Source organism: Aulonocara stuartgranti (genome assembly GCF_965226115.1).
Source record: "Aulonocara stuartgranti genome assembly, chromosome: 10".
NCBI lineage: Eukaryota > Metazoa > Chordata > Actinopteri > Cichliformes > Cichlidae > Aulonocara > Aulonocara stuartgranti.
This window is the reverse complement of record NC_138946.1, coordinates 13,962,782-13,987,814: the sequence shown is the minus strand read 5'-3', so window position 1 is coordinate 13,987,814 and position 25,033 is coordinate 13,962,782. Positions and strand designations below refer to the sequence as shown.

Sequence of the window (25,033 nt, the reverse complement as noted above, 5' to 3'; positions counted from 1 at the left end):
GTGTGTGAATGTGTGTGTGAATGGGTGAATGACTGAATGTAGTGTGAAGCGCTTTGGGGTCCTTAGGGACTAGAAAAGCGCTATACAAATGCAGGCCATTTACCATTTACCATTTAAATGTATGGCCAGATAGTTCAGTACATCATTGTCATGGTAACAAATGTTATGCTGTCTGATAAGGGTGGTAAATAGCAACATGTACAGTAATGTGAGAAATGTAACTACTGTCAACTTCAATGACAACTGCCGTGTAGAACATCACAGAGTGATACTCAATCTCCGCCAAAGATGAAGAATTTCCTGTCAGTGATACGTGATTTGAGCCATTCAGGAACGTTATCTGAAAAATCTACCCAGCGATTACACAGTCTCTCAAAGGCTGCCTTTATTCAAGTGAAATGAGGTTAGCAACCTTATCAGAATTGTTAGTCTGAGAACACTTACCTTTTTGTGGGATGTAGTACACCTTTTTAAAGCGTTTTTCTTTTTACATGAATTCAACTTTGTCAGATAACAAAAGGTTGACTATTGGTTTATAAATTAGTATATTAACAGCCATTTCTATGACAGAGACTGATGAAAAGGTGGTTTTTCACAAGATGAATCGTGAGAACTGTGGGGGTTTAAGAGTTTTCTTTTTTCCCCGCACCCCCACCATCCGCTCAAATGCCCTTAAGGTTTATTTTGGTTTGGTTTGGTTTTTTGGGGTGGAGATTGACGTCTTTTAACTATTAATAATGTTGAATAATAATTCTGTTGTGTTCTGCAGTTGTATATTATAATAACTCAAGTGTACGTACGACATGACTCCAAAACTCTTCTTTCATAGTTTTGTGACAGATATTTGAAAATGTGCCTCCAAATATGCTTGTAGACTTTAATAACAAGGTGTCAAAAGGAGACATTGTTGTACATACAGGTTTTTAATAAGTGTCACACTTTCAAAGTATATTTACTTTTCATTGTCATGTCTCTCAGACAGTCCATTGTACAGCTTCAGGAAAAGGAGCTACCGGAGTTGAAAAACCGTCTACAGACTGTGAATAGAGAAATTGAGAGGTTGAAGGGTGACGTGGAGGAGCAGGAGACTCTGCTTGGCACGCTGATGTCTGAGGAAGAAACTGCCAAGGCCTGCTTGCAGGACATTTCTCTCATGGACAGATATCTGGTATTAACCTCCTGCCTGTCGTTCTGGACTTGCACTTATATCTTTCCTGATCTCTCTTTACCCAGCTTAAACCTTTGTGGGCCTTTGTTTTCTCACCTTTCTTCATTCTCTTCTTTATTTTCCTGATATTTAATTGGCTATAAATTATTCTTGTTGATTGATGTTGTTATTAGAGTTCCATTTAAGCAATGTCCTTTTTTGGATTTTCTTTTGCTTTTCAGATGGACCTTAAGGACGTGGAGAGGAAAATCGCTCAGCATGCAGCAAAACTCCAAGGAGTAGACCTGACCAGAACCACACAACAAGTCAGTCAGGAGAAACAAGAAACTCAGCACAAGTTAGACACCAGTAAGATGACACAAAGCAAGCACATCCATTCACGGGGAAATTGTGTCTCTTACATTCTTAATTTTCTAACTTTGGCACTCAAAATCTTTTATTTCTTTCTTTTTTTTAATTTAAGAATTTGGCTCAATTATCATGCTCTGAGGACCTACATAAGGAGTGTGACTGGGAGGGGGGTATGAAGATATAGAAGCAGTTATTCGAGAAGGGCTGTTTTATTGATTTCGCTCAAACACTAGATTACTTTTCTCACTGAAACAGCTTAAACAGTTTTACTGCTTTGATTCTTTGCTCATACCGAGGCTGCTAGCCATTTGTTAGCTTCTTTAAGATGTCCTCGTTCAGCCTGTTGACGATCATCTAAGTTACTGATTGGATTTATTGTTTAAAAACATTTTTGTTCCACCTGCGATTTACTCTCATATAACTGATCGCTTGCACCGCTGTATGCATGTTGTTCATGAATAAAATGGTATGCGTTGACCCTGCCGGTCATCAGTGACCAAAGATGCTGGAAATCGTGTGATATGAGTCCCTGGCTGGTTTGTTGATGTGTCTCTAGTTGCTAGTTGTTTTTTCTTTCTCTTTACCTCTTTGTATATTTTCAGCTTCCAGCAAGATGGAGTTGAAACGTAAGCTGATCCAGGACCAGCAGGAACAGATACAGATGCTTAGAAGTGCAGTGAATGAGACACGAGCAGAAAAGCTCCAGCTGAGCAGTGACATGCAGAAACAGCAGCAGCTGGAGGAGCAGTGTGCCGAGTTCACCACTGAGATCCAATCCTTGACCAGAGACATCAGGGTATTTTTTATTTATTTATTTTTTTGTGCTTACATATTTTATATTCACATGAAGATTAAAATGTTTCACACTTTATTCTCATACTCTTAATACAAAATAACAGAAATGTACCATAATCATACAATCAAGTCTTATATATTCATTATATATGGCTACCAGATGTTTGGTGAACATTGTTTATTTTTAGTTGCATGGTTTAAAAAAAAATTCTATAAATTTTCTATGTTGTCCCTTTTTTGTGTGTGGGTTTTTTTTCCTGTTCCACTTTGTGGTTTACCAGGAGGCAAAGGAACAGCTGTCCCCTCTGTCTGCCACTCTGGAGAAGCTACAGCAGGAGAAACAAGAGTTGCTGGAGCGCAAGAGGCAGAAGCAGGAAGAAGGGCAGGAGAAGGTGGGCACAGTCTCACTTTTGTCTCTTTTGGAACGTGCTCTCTCTATAATGAAAAAACAGCACAGAACTTTACATTTACGGAGCAATTACTTGTTATCAGTTTTCATTTAAAGTTTTTTTTCCATTTAATTTGCTGTGCATGTCATGTCATAGTTTTTTGTATTGTATACACACACACACACACACACACACACACACACACACACACATATTAATAGATAATGACAGAGCATTATGTTTTTGTAAGACCTTTGTTCTGCCACAAATAAACTGTGAATATCTGTTCATCTAAGTCTGAATTCTGACTGTGTTTCTGACAGATCAGCTCCATTAAAGAGAAATTAAAGGCGATCACCACTTTGGAAAAAGACATCACTAAATATGTCGATGAGGGCAAAGATGAATATAAAGAGGTAACATGTTTGGCATTGTTGTACAAGATGCATCACAACCCCCACCCCCAGTGATTTATTCTGTGACATATATTGAATTGTAGCCTCGGAGTAAAAGGTACGCATATATTTTATATAACTTTGAAACACCAACTTTTTCATTTTAACACTTTAGCATTGTTTCTTGTGAGATTAGCTGTAGAAGCTTGACTGTAAATGTGTTGATTTTATTATTTCTGAATGTGTTTAACCCTTTCACGGACCCTATCATTGCAGCAAAAAGAGTCTGAGCTCCATGAAACTAACACTCAGCTCCATGAAGCTGAGAAGCACAAGGAGAAAATTAATAAGGAAATGGGAAACATCCGTCAGGACATAGACACTCAAAAGGTACAGGACAACAGAGCAAACACTGTTTCATGTTTCGTAACTTTAAAACGAAGTTAAGAAACTTTATTTTAGATTCGCCTAACTCTAGCTACATGAGTACGGCAAGCACTTTTTAAAAGTTTAAACCTTCTTAATGAATCCTAGGTCCAGGAGCGCTGGTTACAGGACAACCTGACATTGAGAAAACGTGTTGAGGAGTTGAAAGAAGTTCTGGGTAAACGTGAGGCTCTTATGAAGGACATGGGCAACATGCAAGTCATGCAGCTACGCAAGTAAGAGCACCACACCCATTATCAATTTTCCACATGATTGGTGAAGCAACCAAGCAATTAAAATAGTTTCAGGCTCCGTCACATCAGAAATGCCACACTTAACACTTGTAAATGTTACAGAGCTGTTTGTAGTATTTTAAATTCCTTCCCTTCATCTCTTTCTGTGGTTTTCCAGAGAACGGCGTGAAGCAGAGCGCAAGCTGGAGGATTTGAAAAGAAACCGCAGTATTGCATTGGGCCGACAGAATGGCTTTGAGGAGGAGATACTGCATTATAGGTGAAACATGCAGATATGCGGCACTTACACATACAGAGCTTACTCTATACACATATGGTCATGCAGAAAATGAGGAAATAATACAGATAAGAAAACTGATTGGAAAATTGTGGAAAAACATGATATCCCAAAAGCAGCTGTCCATTCAGGTTCTGTGTAAAACAAATGAGGATGACAAGAAGTGAATCTCCAATAGATCTTCCATCCCGAGAGACGTTGAGCTAATTCAGTAGAAATAAATGTTATCATATAATAAAAACACAGCATGATTAACTATTATTGTTGATGTTTTTCGCAGCAATAACACCTCTGCTATATCTGTATATATTCTGGATTAGACTGCTGTGAATTAGAACTTTATTTGTTTTCATTTATAAATACTGTGTATTGTTCAGATCCCTGTCAGAATATTAATACCAATACTTATGTGTACCATAGAGTGTACAGCCGAGTGTGTGAAGTCATCCTATTATGATACACCTCTGTCTGTTTGTCCAAGAGTTTCTCCTCTATGATCAGGTGTTCAGTAACCAAGGCACACAGGTACATCTTAGGACCCCAGAGCTTCTTAGCCACCAACCCATTTTTACCATTTCTGAGCCTGCAACATGTCATTTTCCACAATTGTAACGTCGGATTATAAGGTGCACTGTCAAGTTTTGAGAAAATTAAAGGCTTTTAAGAGTGCCTTATAGTCCGAAAAATACGGTAATAACGACGGCCTGCTTGCATGTTCTACAAAAAAATGTGCTTTGGAGCTATCTGATGGACAAAAACCAAACCAGTTCCACGTCACTGAAGTTGCACCATTTTTACAAACCAATTCTGGTTCATCTGTTTCATTCAACAATCTGTTTTAGCCTTTCTCATTCTCCGTATGTGTGTATGAATACAAAGGCACTCCGCATGCGCGTTTTATCCACATTCTATCGTGAATTTTCATTTTCTTGTCATTGCCTAACATTACAGCGGTATTACCTTTAACGGTATAATATGGCCCAGCCCTACTGGGAAGGATCTGGCATTTGACTCTAATGACATGAATGTGGTGGAGCATAACTGGACTAATATTTTGCTGTATTTAAGGGCTGTATCAAACATGAAATAATTGTAAAAATGTACTCAAAGGCAATGGGATGTTAAGCTATGTGAATTAGTCCAGCTTACAAAATCCACTTTTCAAGCATGTAATTTGACATGTGTAGGTAAACCATAAGGCACATAAATATGCAAACATAAAATAAGAGGTAAGTTAAGATCATCTTTTATCGTCTCAGTGTATATTTGATTGAACAAAATCTTGCATACCAATTTTTCATTTTACACTTGATGTTGGCAAACATTGTCTGAGTGTGTGAAATACACCAACAACATTTAGAGTAACCTTAACGCTCTCTGGTCGCTATGGTAACAGTTAAATATTTCTTTCAAAATAAGACACACAACTACAAAACAAATATAAAGTACTTGAAAATATCTAATTCGCCATAATGCTAAATCAACGAGAGCCCTGTTTCTCTGCAACGAGACGATCCCACCTGGGCGTAATGGGGGACAGTGACACCTGAAGTGTGTTGCTTATGCTTAGTCTGCTCCGCGATTTTGTTTTGGTAGCTGTAACTGCAGAAAACTCCGCTTCACACAGATATGATGTTGGAAATGGAAACATAGTTTTTAGTGCTGTTGTGGCAATCTTGGGGTATTCTGCCACAACTTTTATCCAGAATACCGGCAAAGTTGATGTCTCGAACATACTTTTAAGGCCTGTTGTGATCTCCAACAGTTGATCTTCTTCTTGCACAGACATGCTGGATTCACCCGGTTTATTGACAAATGGGTCGCAGATCCATTCCGTGTCAGTTCGTGGGTCTTTTGTGATTAGGAAGTAGCACTCGAACTCTTTTAAAGGCAAAGACAGGTGATCGTGCATGAGGAAGTTATTTATTTTTTCTGTGTGGCCGGTACCAAAAAAAGAAAATTTATTCATAACACACGGGAAAAGACCCAGGGAAACAGAGTTAACGATAAAAACCCTGAAAACCACAAATTTCGCATCTGCGCCTCAACTCTCGCGGCCCGGTACTAAATGACCAGGGGTTGGGGACCGCTGCGTTAGACGACTGACATCTAATGCACTAATACTGTAGTACTGATGTGTCCTAGTGTACTAAAAATGGTTTAAGTTAAAGTTAAGTTATCAAAGCCCTGGGTAGTGTTGAGAAACAGTAACAGAAAACCATGTCATTCTCTATTATTCAACGATTTATCATTAAACTAAAAGTGCAATTTGAAAATATTGCTTACAGGAAAGAGCTGCGAGAGGATCAGTATGACAAAGCTGATGAGCGCTACAGAAACAAGATGATTACAATGAGGACCACAGAACTGGTCATCAAGGACCTGGATCTCTACTACAAGGCTCTTGATCAGTAAGTTTTGTCCTAACATATGCATATATACAGCTTGTGGTTATTAACAAAAAATAGTTCTCCATACATAACATCTGATTTATGGTCTTCTTTTAAAATTCTGTAAATAGTTTTCATTTGACAGCTTTGTTGAATAAAGAAAGATTTCTACCATATTTTGTGATACTTTGCAATGTCAACAGGAAATGACGGTGTCAACTGATGCAAATTATCGCAGTTCTATCTTGTGCAGATTTTTGTGCTTTTCCCTCACGTATAAGAGAGTGTCACTTGCAGAAACATGGCTAAGCAGTTTAGTCAGCTATTTACTCAGCTTGGGAAAATGGAAGTGTATGGTGACACATACTGAAACAGATGAGATTGATTAGTTTCAGGGTAAAACCACAGATAAATAACATGAAATGCATAGTGAAATGTGTGTCAGGAGTTCAGAGTTTTTGACACGTTCCCTTGTATTAGAACAGTAACTTGTTAATGTGAGACTTGTGAGTCTTCATCAGAGATCAAGAAGTGCTATACATGCTACACAAAATATACATAATACATATCTATGAGTGAGTCTACAATAAATATAAACAGATATACGCAATAAAAACCATAAACCTCAATTATAAATATACAAACCTCAGTTTAAAAAAACAAAAATCATTAAATAAAAAAAAATTATAGAAGTAAATGTGTCTGTGTTTGCACAATAAAAAGCCAGGATAAAGCAAGTAAAAATAAATAGGTTTTTTCAGCGTTTTCAAAATGACTGAGAGATTGCGCAGCTTTAATGTGAGAAAGCAGATTGTTTCACAGATAAACAGGCCCTATCACCTCTGCTTATTAGCCTCTCTCTAGAAATGTCCAAGAGCTGTTGGCTTGTAGACATCAGGGCTCTGGTAGGACTACAGGGCTGTAAAAGTTGAGTTAAGCAGGGTGTTGTAAACTTCAGACATTACATGGAACCTTTCTTTCTGAGTTGATGTACTGTTTGCATTGTTGCAGTTTGAACAGTACTAGTAGGTCTTGTGTCAGAACATCATTAACTAGTTAGGCCTTAATTGGACGTCTATGCATATCTGAGGGAAAAAATTCACTTGCTTCAATTTCAAACTTCGCTTAGAGGGAGGTTCATTTCCACATCAAAGTATAGTTTTATTAATATCTGCTGAGATGTGTTCTTCTTCAGTCACACTTAACATCTACACTAAAAATTTCATTTTATAAAATGTTGGATTCATGGCTGCTGGTTAGAAAGTGCAAACCAACTTTCCAAGTCTATTAATTTTTTTTATGTCACAAGATGGTTTAAATGAAAGAAGGGGGGGGGGGGAACCTCAATGTGACCTAGTAACATACACGACCAGTCAAAAGTTTGGACACACTTTCTCATTTAATGGATTTTCTGTAAGTTAATTACTTTCTACATTGTAGATACATACTGAAGACACTAAATATATGAAGCAAGATATGGAGTCGTGTAGCAAAAAAAGAAGAAGCTCTAAATAGGTTTTATTTTTTAGATTCCTCAAAGTAGCCACTCCTTGGTTTGTTGACAGCCTTAGCCTTCTGTCAGTGAGCTTCATGATGTAGTCACCTGAAATGGTTTCACTTCACAGGTGAGCCTTGTCAGGGTTCATTATTGGAATTTCTTGCCTTCTTAATGGGGTTGGGAGCATCAGTTGTGTTGTGCAGAAGTCAGGTTGGTACACAATAGCCCTATTTGACAATTGTTAGAATTCATCCCAAAAGGTTGATTATTTTCATCTGGATGTAGCATTTACAGTGGGAGAAATGTTTTGTCATTGTGGTTGTTGATCAGTGGTCTTGACAATTTGCAAACTAATGATCAAGGAACTGACCTCACAGCCATTTGTCCATTCAGTTTCAGTCATTGTATAAATGTACTGTTTATAAGGTTGGGGAAACCTGCAGTCAGCTGAGACTAAATAAGTCACTTGGATGAGTGATGGATTGTTTCTCCGAATGAAAACGTTCCATCCAGACAAACAGAAGCAACCTTTTGACATTTACTTATCTGGATGATTGAGCATGTGTCAAGGCATGTTAGATTTCGTATTATGGCAAGAACCAATCAGCTAAGTAAAAAGACTGCCCATCATTACTTTTAAAAACTGAAGGTCAGTCAGTCCAGGGAATTGCTAAAACTTTGAATGTGTCCCCAAGTGTAGTCACAAAAACCATCAAATGCTACGACAAAACTAGTTCACACGAGGACCAGCCCAGGAAAGGAAGACCAAGAGTTACCTCTGCTGCTGAGGATAAATAGAGTCCTAGTAGCAGTCTCCTCTAAACATCAAATGTGCAGAGGAGACTGCGCAAATCTGGCCTTTATAGTCAAATAGCTGCTAATAAACCACTTCTAAGGAAAAGCAACAAGCAAAAGAGATTTGCTTGGACCAAGAAAAACAAGGAATGGACATTAGACCAGTGGAAATCTGTGCTTTGGTCTGATGAGTCCACATTTGAGATCTTTTTGTTCCACCCCCGATGTCTTTGTGCGACTCAGAAAAGGTGAACGGATGGTCACTACGTGTATGGTTCCTACCGTGAAGCATGGAGGTGTGATGGTTGGGGGTGCTTTGCTGGTGATACTGTTGGGAATTTGTTCAAAATTGAAGGCACACTGAATCAGCATGGCTACAAAAGCATCCTGCAACATTCCACAGTCACCTGTGGCAAATTCAGATGGTTTGGGATGAGATGGACTGCAGAGTGAAGGCAAAAGGGTCAACAAGTGCTCAGCATGTCTAGGAACTCCTTAAAGACTGTTGGAAAACCATTTCAGGTGACTACCTCATGAAAGTCATGGAGAGAATCCCAAGAGTGTGCAGAGCAGCAATCAAAGGGTGGCTGTTTTGAAGAATCTAAAATATTGAGCATGTTTTCACACTTTTTGTTTACTTCATAATTCTATGTGTTCATTCGTAGTTTTGATGCCTTCAGTGAGAATCTACAATGTAAATAGTCATGAAAATAAGAAAAAAAACGATAAAATGACATGTGTCCAAACTTTTGACTGGTTGTATAAGTTGGTATCTGACATAGCAAATGTAGAGCAGGTCATCCAGATTAAATTAAAACATGTCACGATTTCATCTAAGGGCGTGCAAAGTCAATCTTACCAATCCTAGTTGATGTAATCACAAATTTATACATACTATTCTGATTTATATTTTTACACAGCTCAAAAAATGTATACATGTGTAAATATTACCACTTTCCTGCCTACATGAAGAAATATTGGTAAGTTTTATGCACGTCTTCTGTCCTAAAAAGCTTTTGTAGTTTTACTGTAATGACACATCTTGTGCTTGTCTTCCTGATGAGGCTCTTTGAATTTAGGTCACCAGAACTACCGCAGAGTTTTTAGCTTCATAGCTGGAACGTCAGCAGCATTGACAGGGTGGGAAGTGATGTCAGTGTCTTCCAGTACTTTGAGTTGGTGGCTGAGTGCAGGCTGAAATCTGATACAGTTTAACTGGTATTGCATAGTGACGTTTTTATTAACTTTATCTTTTTTTTACTGTTTTGGAAAAATCTTTATCTAAGTATTCCTTATTAACCTAAATTCATCAAAATTTTTGGAAGAAAAATGTTTTAAAAGAATTCTAACTAAATTAAATCAACAGGGCATTGCTTACACTTTTACATTGTGTTGCATTCCTGTTAATTAATCTTTGCAGTCAAATAAGGTGTTTATTTTGTTTGCCTTTCCTAGAAGCAAGCTTTAAAGTTTGCTTTATGATGGATGTGAATAAAACTTGTAGTAAAGCTACAACTGAGAGATCCTTCTCTTTTTCATCTGCCTTGTTTTGCATACATGACAGCTATTGGGACTTTGGAAAAATAATCACATTATTTTTTGTCCATGGGGTTGATCATTTCTGTGAGGTCTGAAAGTACTTCTTTTGCTTAGTGGACAGCATGCCAAATGGAATGCACTTGTGTTGGTGATTTCAGTGCGTCTTTGTGGGCTCAATAGATGTGCAGATATGCAGGTCTGTTATCCGTAGTATATCACTTCAGTCAAGTGCATTCAGGAAGCATCATGTCTCGCAGGCCAGCAAACAGCTGTGATTGGCACGCCATCAAGCGGTGATTTGAAGAGCGCTTGAGTGCTTTTGCTTTGCGCTTTGTTGGCATAGCACACATTTGAAATATTATTTGATCATGTTCATTTAACTCATTCACTGCCAGCCATTGGCAGTGAATGAGTTAAACCCATTGACTCATTCACTGCAATTGACGGCTATAGACGTCAATGGCAGTGAATGAGTTAATTGTGGGAAGCAAAATGTCTAATTGTACAGCCTATTAATAACAAGCAGGGCTCGCTTTACCCCAGAGGATGGTGCTTCCAAGAATTTCAACTAGATCACAGGGCAGTTTTCCACTTGATGTGTTACATCACATCAGCTTGTCCAGATAACCTCTGTTTTTTGACGTTGACTGAACGTATTGCCTCCTGTGGTGGTCTTGTTGACGCCTCAGTGAAGGGAAAAAAAAAAGATTACTTCACTGTCTTGCACGAAGTAGGTGGCCTTTAGTCATTCTATAAATAAAATAATTTGAAAATGAGTCATGTCTTTCATGTGAAGTACCAGGCTCTTGAGTAACTAAACAGATTCTATGGATTCCAAAAAGCAGATTAGTTTTAAATTAATATATTAAAAAAGCTAGTTTTGCTGCTCAACTTCTTCGTCTATTTTTATAGTTGCCTTTATAATGCTGTTAATTTATCTTGGGAAAACTTTTTTCAAGACTCTATGTGACTGCATTCATAAACTACAGCTATGAATCATTTGCACATTTTATTTTAAACTTTAATAATGTTTCATCAGTTTCAATGAAAGGTCATTGGTTTTTAGTTCTGACACTTTGCTACTGCATGCTTTTTATCTTTAGAAAAATATATATATTGACCTGCCTAATAATGCTAAATTACACCTATAATTACAATTTGCAGACTAATTAGCAGCCCGATTTACATAATGCAACACTTGCAAAAGTTAAGTTTTCGGAATTATCTGGCTCTTGACCTATATGTTCTGCTTGCCACATACTCATCCCCCACTACATTTCATGGTGAAAAAACTTTTTCTAACTTAGAGTTAGGTATGAAACAGTACACTTTGTTGTGTGCAAAGAGTTCAACTATTCGGTGCAGTCAGCAGTTTGAAAGCATGTTTGCGTGTGCAGAGTGCAGATGCGAGCACTTGTTTTGAGTTCAGGTCGCTAAAGCCTTTTATAAATAGAAGCCAATACAGGCTTTTGACTTTTAATTGTAGGCCCATAGATTATTACAGATATAGGTAGTTTACGTTAGGGTGCTAAGATGATATATTATCTTTCTGTGTTATCTTCAGTTATGTGTTATTCTATGTTATCTTCATTTACATGGCTAACCTTAAGTAAGCTCCCATAACAAATTGTATCTGATACCCCAGACCTGGCATATTGTGAACTTTCACAATACACTTACTTTCTCACCTTTCCAGTTCACTGTATCCTAATGGATTGTAAGATTGATGAAAAAAATAAACAGAATTTAAATCCACAGTTAATCGTTTGAATAACTTTTCAGGAACAAATGCTAAATAATTGCAGAGCCTGTTTTTTCCGAGTGTTTTGAAAAGCATCTCGACTTAATGCCGAGTTATGCTTCCATGTTTTCTCATACGTCATTGTGTAAAGACTTTCCAGCAAAGATGACTATAAAACTCAAAAACAACCCCCCACAGAAACTGTTACAGTATAAAAACGATTAGATCAACCCCCCACAGCAAGAGTTAAAGCTGTACCGGAATAAATGTGGCAGGTCACAACAGAGTTGTTAACTGTGTAGCTTTGTACCTGATGTGCGTCTACCACTACCAGGGCAGGGTTTTTTTCTGGATTAATAGAACTGATTTTGATTTACTTCCAAAGAGCACTCACCACTATTTATGCTTTTTGAAATGACCGCCTAAAATCCTAAAACATAATGTTAGGTTTACTATCTCAAGCCGGGTAATGCAGCAGGACAGTGAATGTAAACATCAAAGGAAAGACAGCAGAATCCATCTTTCAGAGTGGCCCAGCCAGAGTCTAGTAGGAATACTGTTGAGATACAAGAGTTGACTTATTTTTCTCAGAGTGCACAAAATATTTAACATGTGTATTATTTTTGTGTTAAGCACAGTTAAATACCTGTGACTTGAGTAATGGCGAAGTAAGATCTTATCAAGAATTAATGCAAAAAACAAAGATTGTACATGTCTGTTTTAGTGCTGCATACTAAGCAGTTAATGGATAGTAGATGAATCACTAGTATTATCTGCTAATCCATTTACTCTGAAGGTTCAAAAGAAGTCTTATCTAATGATGACGTTTTTTTCCAACAGGTTTTAAATGACCTAAAAAAAGACTTAGACTTACTTACTTAAACTTACTTATTAGATTAACCTAAATTTGCTATTGTGGTGAAAAATATCCTGCTCGACATGCAAGCCTTCCAAGCACAGAAAAAAAACATCTCATAGAGCAGAGAGTTCACTTCCTATTTTGTATCACCGCATAACTATCAATGCCATCATTTTTATGTGGCTTCAGCATTTGCAGTGCTGATTTTCATGATTGAAATGTGCAAATAATTGAAAATTTATCAGCAAGGTAGCAAAGCATGACATTGTACACAGTGAGTTGTACAGATATGTCTGGGTTTTCTATTTAAATGCAACTGTGTTATAGCAAATCAAAAGCACCTGAAGGTTACGTTTATTTGTCAATGTATCAGGCTTTTTTTTTTAAATTATCCTTTCTTTCTATTAAAAATATATTCATGTTTGCAAACTGTTTATTCTTGGAGATCAGGATACTCTGAGAGACACTTAATAAGGATAAAAGGCCTTGGTAAGGATGTGTGAGCTCACCATCACTGATACCATCTGAGTACGGTATCTGAAGAGAGCAGAAGCATCATTTACCCATAAGTGTGGGTTAGAAAAGGCATGACAGCCTGCAGTGTTATCAAGATTGCAAGCAAGGCATAGAGCCTTCCATCAGACATTACATCCAGGTCACAGTTTCTATTTGAATACAGAGAAAATGGTTTCTATGGTAAGATGTTTTGATTTGGACGCAAAAAAATGAATCAGTGTGCAAAAATTGTCTGTGCAGAACTGAGCAAAAGCTAGAAGTCACTGATAATGTGACTTTCAATAAAATGAAGGTAGTTGAAAGTCAAAGTTAAAGAGTTTGTGTTTGCTAATTATTGAAGAGTCAGCATAGCTTTCATTGTATTCTGGTCAAAATAACAGTCTATATGTGTTGGCTCAGCGGTTCTTAAACATTTTCTTTCATGCCCTTCTTCAGAAGTCCATGAAAGTTCAAGCCTCACACTCTAACTTTTAGCAATCATTAAAAGCGAAAAGTTATCCAAGTATAATTTAAATTTGTAAATGTCGGTACAGGAGCGTGAGTCATTGTATAAGAAGGAAATCTGATTCCTTCAGACCCATCTCGCTTCATACTTTTCAACTTAGATCGTCAGTTTTGAATACATTGCAAGCAGTATTTAAACACATCTGGGAAAGCGAGGGCATCTCTAAGAGATACCAGGTTTACTGGGTCACAGATGTAGAGCGGGCTCTGTAGATTTGTGAATGTAAACGTTCGTCAACAAAGGAAATGACTTGCAGCTACCGTATAATGAGAGTCAGCAACTTCCAGTGAAAGGGGGTGAAGTAACCACTAATGATCTTTAACCCTTTTTGAAGTGATTACCAATGAGAGTGCAGAATGTCATTTTACATTACCAAAGCAAAGTCTCAGGAGATCTGAGTGACAACAATTACCTCTTCTGCTGCGTCTGTATGATACACAACAGTAATTTAGTGCGTGTGCAGAACTCATGTTACTCAGCCTGATTGAGACGGACATTAAACAGACGAGTCTATGCACGTCAGATTTTGGGAAGTACCCCTCACGTATCTCAAATTAAAATGAGGTCGTTCTTCAGCTTCAGAGTTTTAATTCATGGTCCTACTTCAAAATTGCAAAACTAATTGAATGTGTTGAGGATATTGTGGGCTCACAGTCACTATCACTGCATTATCATAGTGTGCAGGGAGTTGATTGGTCCACTTCTGGACTTGGAGAAAATGTCTCTCCTCTTTTTCTCCTGCAATCCAAGACAGATATTTTGGCACTTTTTATACATAGAAATTCATAGAATAATGGCTACAGTCTTCTATGAACTTACTGTGTGTATATTGTTGTAAATATGCATAGCAAGGGTTTTTAGCAGTATGACTTGAGTTGAATGCCCCCCTGGTCAAAGTTGGTTGTCTGTCCAGTTTATGCTCTGCTGCCAACCCTGAAAACATGCCTGTATTGAAGCAATGTAATGGTAAATGGCCTGTATTTGTATAGCGCTTTACTTACTCCCTAAGGACCCCAAAGCGCTTTACACGTTCAGTCATCCGCCCATTCACACACACATTCAGAGACTGGTGATGGCAAGCGACATTGTAGCCACAGCCGCCCTGGGGCGCACTGACAGTGGCGTAATGTAAAGCCTTTTCTTCATGTTTCTCCTATATGTGCAATAGGTTCTACAAAGAATACTTAATAACATTTTGTTGTAAAAGTCTTGATGCATGCTCAATCATCCAGGTAAGTAAATCCCAAAAGGTTGATTCTGTTCGTCTTAGACGTAGCGTTTTCAGTGGGAGAACTGATACTGATGATGTCACTTGGATGAATGACGAAACATTTCTCCCACTGAAATGTTTCGTCACTCAAGCGCCGGTGTCCTGCAGGTTTTAGATGTGTTCTCGAACCAACACAGCTGATTCAAATGGCTAAATTACCTCCTCGACATGTCTTATTGCCAGGCCTCTTATGTTCTCCAGAGGCCTGGCAATCTAGGCAATCTAGGTGAACAGAATCAACCTTTTGGGATTTTTTTCTGAACTGGAAGATCATCACAATACAACAGTTTTAGTATTTCTATAGCAAAGTTCATCAAGAAAATGCAGAATTCTGCACTAAACATCCTGAACTTTTGAAACCTAGTGTGATTAAGTCAGCCTACTAAAGTCAATGGATGATAGACAGTGCCCTGCCTTACTTCTGTTATATTCTAGGATATTAGTAGACATCTTGAGACTAAATGTTACCTAATGCTAATGCAGTATTTTCATATAAAGAAATGCTGTATTATTATATTACAAGATAATAAAACTCAAAATGGGATTACTTTTTAAAGGGACAAATATTACACCACCTTCACATAATGGAAGTCATTAGTCACACCTTCCTTTTGTTGCATGAGAAGTTCTGTAAAGAAGATGTAATAGGTTGGACAGGCGGATACTTGCCCTACTATCTCTATTTTTACTTTATGGTTTATTCACTATATATGGTCTACAGAAGACATACAGTTAGTTGTACTGTTATCGCTAGGTTTTTTTTTTTTTTGCAAACCACATTTCATGTTTCTAATCAGTTTGTTAGATTATAGACCAAAAGTTTCTTGGTATTCCGGAAAGTGAAAAAAAATCCAGCTGAGCGTGTATCTTATGTATGATTTCATATCCTGTCAATATTATAGATACATTTATTGAAAGATTAAAAAAACGTTGCTGTTGTTTTTCATTTTTTGTAATCAGTTGATCAGATGCTTATTTTTTGAATGTTTCAATTTTGTGCAAACGTTGGGGTTTTTTTTCGCATTTATCCACTGTCGAATAAATGATAAATATCTGGAGATGTACAGACACGGGGATTGCTTAATAACTACCTCACACATAATGGTAGGATGTGACCTGTTATAACCTTTTTACCTGATTGCGAATAGGGAAATAGCACTTCAATAAACTTAGATGTATTTATCTACCAAAAAGCCACTTCTACTAGACATTGTTGCATGGGACATCTATCTTTAATTAGGTTTATCCTTTATATATTGCTCAAAAATTAAAAGAACACTTTTTAATCAGAGTATAGCATCAAGCCAAATAAACTTTGGGATATTGACCCAACTCCTCCAGGATGGCACATCAGTAGTTGCCATTGCAAGAAGATTTCCTGTGTCTTCCAGGACAATATCTAAAGCATGAAGGTAATTCCAGGAGACAGGTAATTACTCCAGGACAGCTGGACAGGGCTGTTAGAGGTTCTTAACACATCAGTAGGATCATAATCTGCTACTTTTGTGCAAAGAGGAACCAGATGAGCACTGCCAGAATCCTACAAAATGAACTCTGGCAGGCCACTCGTGTGAGTGCCTCTGAACAAACAATCAGGGTGGCTTGAGGGCCCGGCATCCTTTAGTGGGCCTACTCTAGTGTGCTCACTGCCGGGCACTGTTAGGCGTGAATGGCATTTGGCACAGAATATCAGAACTGATAGATCGACCACTGACACCCTGTGCTTTTCAAAATGAGAGCTGGTTCACCCTAAACACATTTGATAATGTGAAAAGGTCTGGAGAAGCCATGGAGAACATTATGGTCCCTGTCACACTGTTCAGTTTAGTGGTGGGTCAGTGATGATCTGTGGAGCCATATCCATGGAGGGATGCACTGACCTCTACAGGCTAGGCAACGGCCGCCTGACTGTCATGAGGCACCGGGATGAAATCCTTGGACCCATTGTCAGACGCTACGCTGGTGCAATGGGTCCTCGTTTGCTCCTTGTACACAACAATGCCTGCCCTCATGTAGCCAGAGTATGTAGGGAGTTCCTGGAGAGTGAAACAATTGATACCACTGACTGGCCTCCACACTCGTCTGACCTAAATCAGAAAAACACATCTGGGACATTGTGTTTCCAACCCCACCAGGTTGCACCTCATACTGTCCAGGAGCTCAGCGATGCCCTGGTCCAGATCTGGTCATCATCTGTCCCCCAGGACATCATCTGTCATCTCATTAGGAGCCCTGACATTGTCAGGCAGGCATGTGGTGCCAATACTAACTACTCCCATAACGTCCATATCAGTAGATATATCCAGTATAATATTTCTTTCCCCATTGTGATCCTTTCCTTTAATTTTTTGAGCAGTATATTAATTTTTAATTTTATTTGTTTTCCACAGAACCATCATGAAATTCCACAGTATGAAGATGGATGAAATCAATAAGATCATACGAGACCTATGGCGCAGCACCTACAGGGGTCAAGGTGTGTCTCACATTAACAAGAGAGCGCTATTATTAATTTGTGGTATTTTCAGAAATACTGTTTTTCCCCCTCCTTACTGTCATTTATCTATTCTCTTCTCTCTCCAGATATTGAGTATGTGGAGATCAGATCTGATGTGGATGAGAATTCATCTGCTGGAGTGAGGCGGAGGGTTTACAACTACAGAGTAGTTATGGTGAAAGGAGACACAGCTCTGGATATGAGAGGACGCTGCAGCGCTGGCCAAAAGGTAAAAAAATGATTATTTTTTTTTCGGTTTTGTGGTTACATCGCATGAAACCTGCATGTGACATGCAGTAAAAAGGTCAAACTTCTCAGTGAATCAAACATGATGTGACCATTTTGTTGTCTTCCTCTTTAAAAATATGATTGTGTGTGTCTAGGTACTGGCATCGCTGATAATCCGTCTAGCTCTGGCAGAGACGTTCTGTCTGAACTGTGGGATCCTAGCTCTGGATGAGCCCACAACCAACCTGGACCGAGAGAACATCGAGTCACTGGCACATGCCCTTGTAGAGTGCGTATATACGGATTCAGTATTCTTACTGCTATACTTGTGAAAACCCTCATTAATAGGATGCAACAGCTCCTAACATTAACTGACAGCTGTCTCTTTAGCCCCAAAACCAAATCCTTTAAATAGTTTAAGTAGCAAAGTGTCAAAGTACACACTTAGGGAATGTCTAATGTGCTCGGTCCCATTTATAAGCCGCCTCATCACATCTGGAACCTCACTTGGGCTTAAAAGCTGTCATTAAATCCAAGTTAACTTTGTACCAAAAAGGCCCCTTTGATGTAGATATGTTGCTATAGATACTGAGGAGTAGATGGGCTTCAAACCAGGAAATAAAAAGAAGTGCACAGCTGGTGATACTGAATTAAAAAGAACTGTTTAATTATTGCAGTAGTAAAAAACAGACTCCTCTGTTTTAATGTAGATTGGTGCTATCCTTCAAGCCTCATACTGTGTCCCTACACAGTGCCCACTGAAGTGTTACAGGATGTATAGGTTGTCATGCCCATTCCTCTGTAAAAGTTGAACTATTTTGGCTTTACTGGAGCAGACCGTGTAATGTATCGGACAGAGAAACCAGCATCCGACCTGTCAAAACATTAAACACAGACTTCTAGTTGTATACCTTGGCAGCCACTGTCTTCCTTGCAGTGGGATGTAACTCTTTATCTCCTGCTGTTTTCTTCAGAATCATTAAGAGTCGCTCTCGCCAGCGCAACTTCCAGCTGCTGATCATCACTCACGACGAGGACTTTGTGGAGCTGCTCGGGCGATCCAGCTACATTGAACATTTCTATCGTATCCGTAAGAACCAGGATCAGAACTCTGAAATCACAAAGTGCAGCATCAATTCCCTCTCATCCTATCTTCACTGAGCACTGAAGTGATTCGAAAAGCTGCTTTGGAAATGTAAACTAATGCTTTATCTCTTTGCTTTGATTTTATTTGGGCAAAGACCACGTTCAGGTTTGCTTTTCAGGAGGCATGAAGAAAACTCATTCGCACATCATTTGTTTAATAACTGACTATAATTTAACTGATATGCAAAGGCATGTTTGGTTGATAGTGTTTGTTTTTGAAGTCAGTCGTCAATAACCTTATATAAACATATTATAACCGTAATTATCCTTAAGAAACTGTTAGAAGAAGTGCCAAAACAAAAGCAATAGGCTTCTGTTAACATCAGAAATATTTAAGGACAAAAAGCTTGATTCTAATCCATGAAGAATTTGCTTGTTGTGCTGGAATCCAGCGTGAGGAAAAGAGCTGTTTGGATTTGTTTTGGGGGAAAAATAAAACTGCTAAAAACTGTCGAAACTTTTCTACATATTTATTGAAATACTGCTCTGACTAGTGACCAGCAGCCATCAGATGGCATTTTCAGCAACAGCACATGCTTTGCTTAAAAAAATAGGGGGAAATTACACATTGAAATTCATATATAGCTAAAAAAAAAAAAAAAAAACCCTAAAGAACACATAAGTCACATATCAGATTGTGATGAATGGAATATTCAACTTGAAAATCTTAGCTGGTGTACATTTGTCATTAGCTGAGAATAAAATTACAGAACATTCAGTGGAAACCAAAGTTATTAACCTATTATCACACCACAAATCAAAGGTAAGATTATTTAATTGCTGTAGATTTATTTCAGAGAAACACAGCGCCTTTATCTCAAAGTTGCTCATTGACCACAACTTAATCAAGAATTTTGTCACACAATTCGTACATTTTTTTTTCTTGCAATTGGCAAATGTGATAAGGCGTGGGCAAAGCAAGTATAAGTAATCTGTTATCTGCCAAGACTTCAGAACAAACTTGAATCTGACTACAGCCAAACAACCACTTCAAGGGCTTTTTTTGAGGACGCATCTTCTAAAGGTTTTCACTCTAAGTACAAGTATGGAAATGATGATGATGATGCTTGTGCTAGTGTCTGCTGCGCTGATGAGTCCATGTGCTGCAAATCCCGTCCGGAGTCTCAACCTAGACCATATCATTGACTTGGCTGACCAATACAATAAAACTATGTATGAGGTAAGGGCTCATCTCATAAGAACGAGTGTTTTTTTGACTCTTAGCTTGAACATTTTATAACGTTTTTGGTGCCTTGACTTGTTAAAAAACTTGAAAGTGTGTTAAAATTTTAAATGTTGACAAATATTTTTTCTATTTAATGTGGAAGAAGTTCTATGTTGAGGATGTGACACACTTGGTTAAATCTGGATGTGAGGTGAGAGGATCCTTTTCCATCTCTTTGAAACTGTGTTCCCTGTAGAGCATTCAGTTTTATTGGATTACATTTTTAAATGTCATTCATTTTAAACACGTCTGAAGTGAATATGTTCTCGCTCCTGTTGCATACAGAATAAGTTTTTCTGCAGAGTGCATGACATCCTGAAAAAGCATGACAGAACGGAGGATAAGAAGATTGTGAGAAACCTGGACGTGTTTTTTAAAGAAGGAAATGTAAGATATCTTTTTGCCAAATGAAAATGTCCCATCTATGTTACAAATATGTAAGGATTATGTACTAATGGCATTTGCAATACAGTGAGCGAGATCATACTGAACCCAGGTGTTTTCTTATCTTTTAGGTGAACTGCACAGAAGAACTAATTAACGTGCCTCATGCAACAACCGAAAAGCCAATACCGTTTCTGCTGGAAAACCTTGCAAACTGCATTCGCCGGAGAAACTTCATGGGAATCTAAAAACAAAAATGCCTGATTAGCTTCGTGATCCGTGAACTGTCTGACATCTGGTAACGTCTTCAAATGTTTTTCATAGTCACAGTTTGATACAGTTAAAGTACTGGATATTTATTTTCTGGTATAGTTTTCTCTTTTATGCAGTTTATTTGTTATTTAATAGCAACTACATTCAGTGCTTTCACAGGGACGTTTTTGGTTGAGTTATTTTTAAGCTGCATAAGTAAAAATGCATCCGTCGCTGGCATTAAACTTTACAACAGTTAAGGCAGCAACTGCACATTATTGTAAACTGCATATTTATATTTTATTTAAAACAAGTTCAGTTCACATTTTGATATGTTTGGATGTTTGTTGTAGTTCTTTCACTCCACATTGAAACAAGTGTTTACAGAACAAGAAGTCGTTTTTCTCACAAGCTGCATTTGTATGGAAATGCTTTGTACTTTATGTTAAGACAGTCAGCTTTAACAGACATTTTGATCCTGTTTTATTTTTATATTAAATTTTGATGACGCCTTACTTCTGACAAGCTGTCTCGTATTATTCAGTCCTTCAGTCCCTATTGTCTGAAAAGAGGACATACTTGTCAATATTTTCAGTTCAGTATCTTGACTTCTGTTATAATTACTTTGCATGATTGGTTCAATGCTACACTCCCTGTAAGCCAGCTGTCTTCTGATTGGTAGCTCCTCCTACATAGAAGGTTTAGGAGTAGCTGGTTGTACTCACAGCCACAACTGTGTACCTTAGATTCATGTACCGTATTTTTCGGACTATAAGGCACACTTAAAATCCTTCAAGTTTTCTCAAAAATCATATGTAGTGTGCTTACTGACCTCAAACCAATTTTATGTGGTACAAGGCGCTTAAAAATCTGTCAAAAAATGTTTCAGTACAACTTTGGCAAGCTACGAAGCCGCACCACTTGATGGATTGTTGGAGCATTACGGCTACTGTAGTCAGGAGCCTCATGGAATAATCTGGGTCCAAAACTCCGTCCGCTTTAGGTCCCAAAGTCAGACAAATACTGCAGCATCACTGAGAGTTAAAAACTGTCTAAATGTTTTCATCTTTAATAAAATGATGAGTGTTGCTGCTTCACCAGGTGTAACAATTAAGTTTAACATCCAGGCATCCATGAAAACAGAATTTATTACATTTAATGGAGTAGGAAATTAGCAGGACGTTAGTTCACTAGTTTCTACCTAAACATGATATAGCATGTTCTGACTGAGAGATTGGCGGTCTGAAAAAATACAGTAAGCATATTCCTAAGAGAAACCACTCTTGTGTATATACAACTACCAGCCATTTTGTTAGGTACACCTGTTCAGCTACAGCATCATGTTGACCTTTGAATCAAACAGACTAGCAGCAGATTCTGCTTTTGACATCTAAGAACAGGAAACTCAGGCTACAGTCCACAGAGGCTCACCAAAATGAAACAAGGAGACTGGAAATCGATTTTTTTTTTTGTTCTGATAACATTGAGACTGTGTTGTGTGGCAGGTGTTTTGTTGCCAGACTTTTTAACGCTTGTGGGGTGGCTCTAGCGCAAGAGACACCACAGATCATCTACTCATCTGCTGATCAGAGGATTGGTGGTTTGAGTCCTGGCTGCTTTGATCTGCATGGCAAATATGCTTATGTAAAATACTAACCTGCATCCATTGGAGCATTAATGTGTGCGATTGGTAGATGGAAAGCATTTAAGCATAGAAGAAAGTGCAGGTGTGAATGGGTGAATGAGGCATGTTGGATTAAGCACTTTGAATGTTCTGGGAGTAGAAAAGCAGAATCGGTCCATTTACCACTTCAAATCAAATCACTTGTATTGTCACATCACATGTGCAGGTACACTGGTACAGCACATGTAAGTGAAATTCTTGTGTGCAAGCTTCACAAGCAACAGAGGTGTGCAAAATACAATGACATAAGAACAAAGCAAAATATAAGAATGAGAATTCTAAGAACAAATATAAGAATGTCTGCGGTGTCTCTTGAGCTAGAGCCACCCCGCAAGCGTTCCCAAGTCTGGCAACAAAACACCTGCCACACAACACTGTCTGAATGTTATCAGACCAAAAAATCGATTTCCAGTCCCCTTGTTTCATTTTGGTGAGCCTCTGTGGACTGTAGACTGAGTTTCCTGTTCTTAGATGTCAAAAGCAGAATCTGCTGCTAGTCTGTTTGATTCAAAGGTCAACATGATGCTATAGCTGAACAGGTGTACCTAACAAAATGGCTGGTAGTTGCATATACACAAGGGTGGATTCTCGTAGGAATATGCTTACTGTATTTTTCAGACCATAAGGCGCATTAAGTGAAACAGAACAGCCAGATAAGTCAAACTTTGCTCAACTCATTCTCCTTACTTTCTCCATTTCCGTACCATTGATTCATTAATGTTGAATATGCATACCAAATATGTATATATACAAGTGTGTGTGTGTGTGTGTGTGTGTGTGTGTGTACATATGTATAAAATAAAATATACAATATACAAAGGTTAGCAGTGGATGCACTGCATTCAGCATGATATGGTGCATTTCCATCAGGATAATGCACCATATTACCTATAAATCTCTCCTTGGGCTGGTTCCCTCTTATTTATGTGTTTATATGTGTAAAAACCACAACCAGTACAGCCTTAATTTTCACAATATCTGTCCCAAAAATCAGAACAGAATTGGGGGAAAGGGCATTTAAATACGCTGCCCCTGCTTCCTGGAATAATCTGCAGAAGGAACTAAAATTATTAGAATTGGTTACCTTGGGGGAGTTTAAGTCCATCTTAAAGGAACGAGGGAATAACTCTTTTACTCAGTGTGATTGTTTTTAATATCGCTCTTAATTTGATCTGTTATTGTATATTTTTCACATGTTCGTACGGGGATATTGTATTTGTTTTAAATGTTATATACTTATGAGGTACATGCATTTTTGACTTTTGTTGCCATGATGCCAGGTCTCTCTTTTTTTTAATCTCAATGAGATTTTTACGTGGATAGATAAAGGACTAATAAAAAAAAAATAGTGATCATAAATCACGAAGCTCAAATCATCTCAGACTTGTTTCTTGGTAAGAAAATTAGGGCAAAACTGCAGATTACAGTTACTGTTTGACCAAACGATTGAGGAAACGGCTAAAACATCAGATGTTCATGAATTAAATAATCAAGTCGAAAAATGTTTACTGCCAAACTCTGTGTAATCTGTACAGTAGAAACGGATGAAATAGTAATCAGTCTAAACAAAAACCAGCACCTGTATGAGGGCGGGATTGAAAACCACATCAGAAATCAAACTTCAGACTAGTCAAGTCTTCTCAACTTTATGAGAATATTTTCAAGTAACCATTGTAAATAGATGTCTGTTGTTGTTTTCTTCTCCTTTTTTGTAATACAGCCCACCGTATAGACTCATTTCAGAGAAACTGTTCTCCTTTCTCAAGCTGCGTATTGACCACAACTTAATCATGAGTCTTATCTCTCCATCGCTGCAGACTGCATTTGGGGTTTTTTTTGTAATTGACAATTGTGGTGAAGGCGTGGGCAAAGCAAGTATAAATAATCTGTTCATCAGCCAAGACCTCACAGCAACCTGCAAGCTGACAATTGAGCAGAAATACTTTAAAGGCTTTTCAGCTTTTCAGCCAACTAATAACAAGTATGGAGATGATGACGTTTGTGCTGGTGTCTACTGTGGCCCTGCTTATCAGTCCATGTGCTGCAAATCCCATCTACAATATGAACTTAAACAATATCATTGACCTTGTTCAAGAATACAGTAAAACTTTGAATGAGGTAAGACCGTATCTTATACATTTAACTGCCTCTTAGCATTCATAGACCTTTTTGTTGTTCTTGTTGTTAGTTTACTTTTATTTTTTCTGCTTTGTTCAAGTTTTTAAAACTTGATTGTGACAATTTGTCTCTCCAACGTTGCAGAGTATCTATGTGGAGGATGTGACACACTTGGTTGAATCTGGATGTGGGGTGAGAAGACTACTTTTCATGTCTTTGAAACAGTTTGCAAGCTTTCCATTCAGGTTTCTTTTTTGAGAGACTGCAATAAGAACAGTGATCTCTTTTTAACATTTTAATTGTGTTTATTTGTAACGCTAATACTTGTTTA

At 38.0% G+C, this 25,033-nt stretch overlaps 1 protein-coding gene across 7 annotated transcripts in view; it reads left to right on the top strand.

The window, feature by feature from the left end:
* The window catches only part of rad50 (RAD50 homolog, double strand break repair protein), a 36,830-nt gene that overhangs the window by 10,950 nt on the left and 847 nt on the right, over positions 1–25,033 (top strand). The window contains exons 16-31 of one of the 7 annotated variants that reach the window (XM_082548917.1): positions 979–1,168; positions 1,390–1,516; positions 2,122–2,315; positions 2,596–2,706; positions 3,027–3,119; positions 3,375–3,488; positions 3,633–3,760; positions 3,936–4,037; positions 6,344–6,466; positions 17,559–17,644; positions 17,752–17,894; positions 18,049–18,182; positions 18,868–20,219; positions 20,371–20,415; positions 20,550–20,651; positions 20,780–24,894. In XM_082548917.1, coding sequence (XP_082405043.1) covers positions 979–1,168; positions 1,390–1,516; positions 2,122–2,315; positions 2,596–2,706; positions 3,027–3,119; positions 3,375–3,488; positions 3,633–3,760; positions 3,936–4,037; positions 6,344–6,466; positions 17,559–17,644; positions 17,752–17,894; positions 18,049–18,182; positions 18,868–19,054 — 1,732 coding nt within the window. In that variant the 3' untranslated portion in view covers positions 19,055–20,219; positions 20,371–20,415; positions 20,550–20,651; positions 20,780–24,894. Of the gene's footprint in view, positions 1–978; positions 1,169–1,389; positions 1,517–2,121; positions 2,316–2,595; positions 2,707–3,026; positions 3,120–3,374; positions 3,489–3,632; positions 3,761–3,935; positions 4,038–6,343; positions 6,467–17,558; positions 17,645–17,751; positions 17,895–18,048; positions 18,183–18,867; positions 20,652–20,779; positions 24,895–25,033 lie in introns of all 7 variants that reach the window. The other 6 variants (XM_082548915.1, XM_082548916.1, XM_082548914.1 and 3 more) reach the window with 6 other exon arrangements.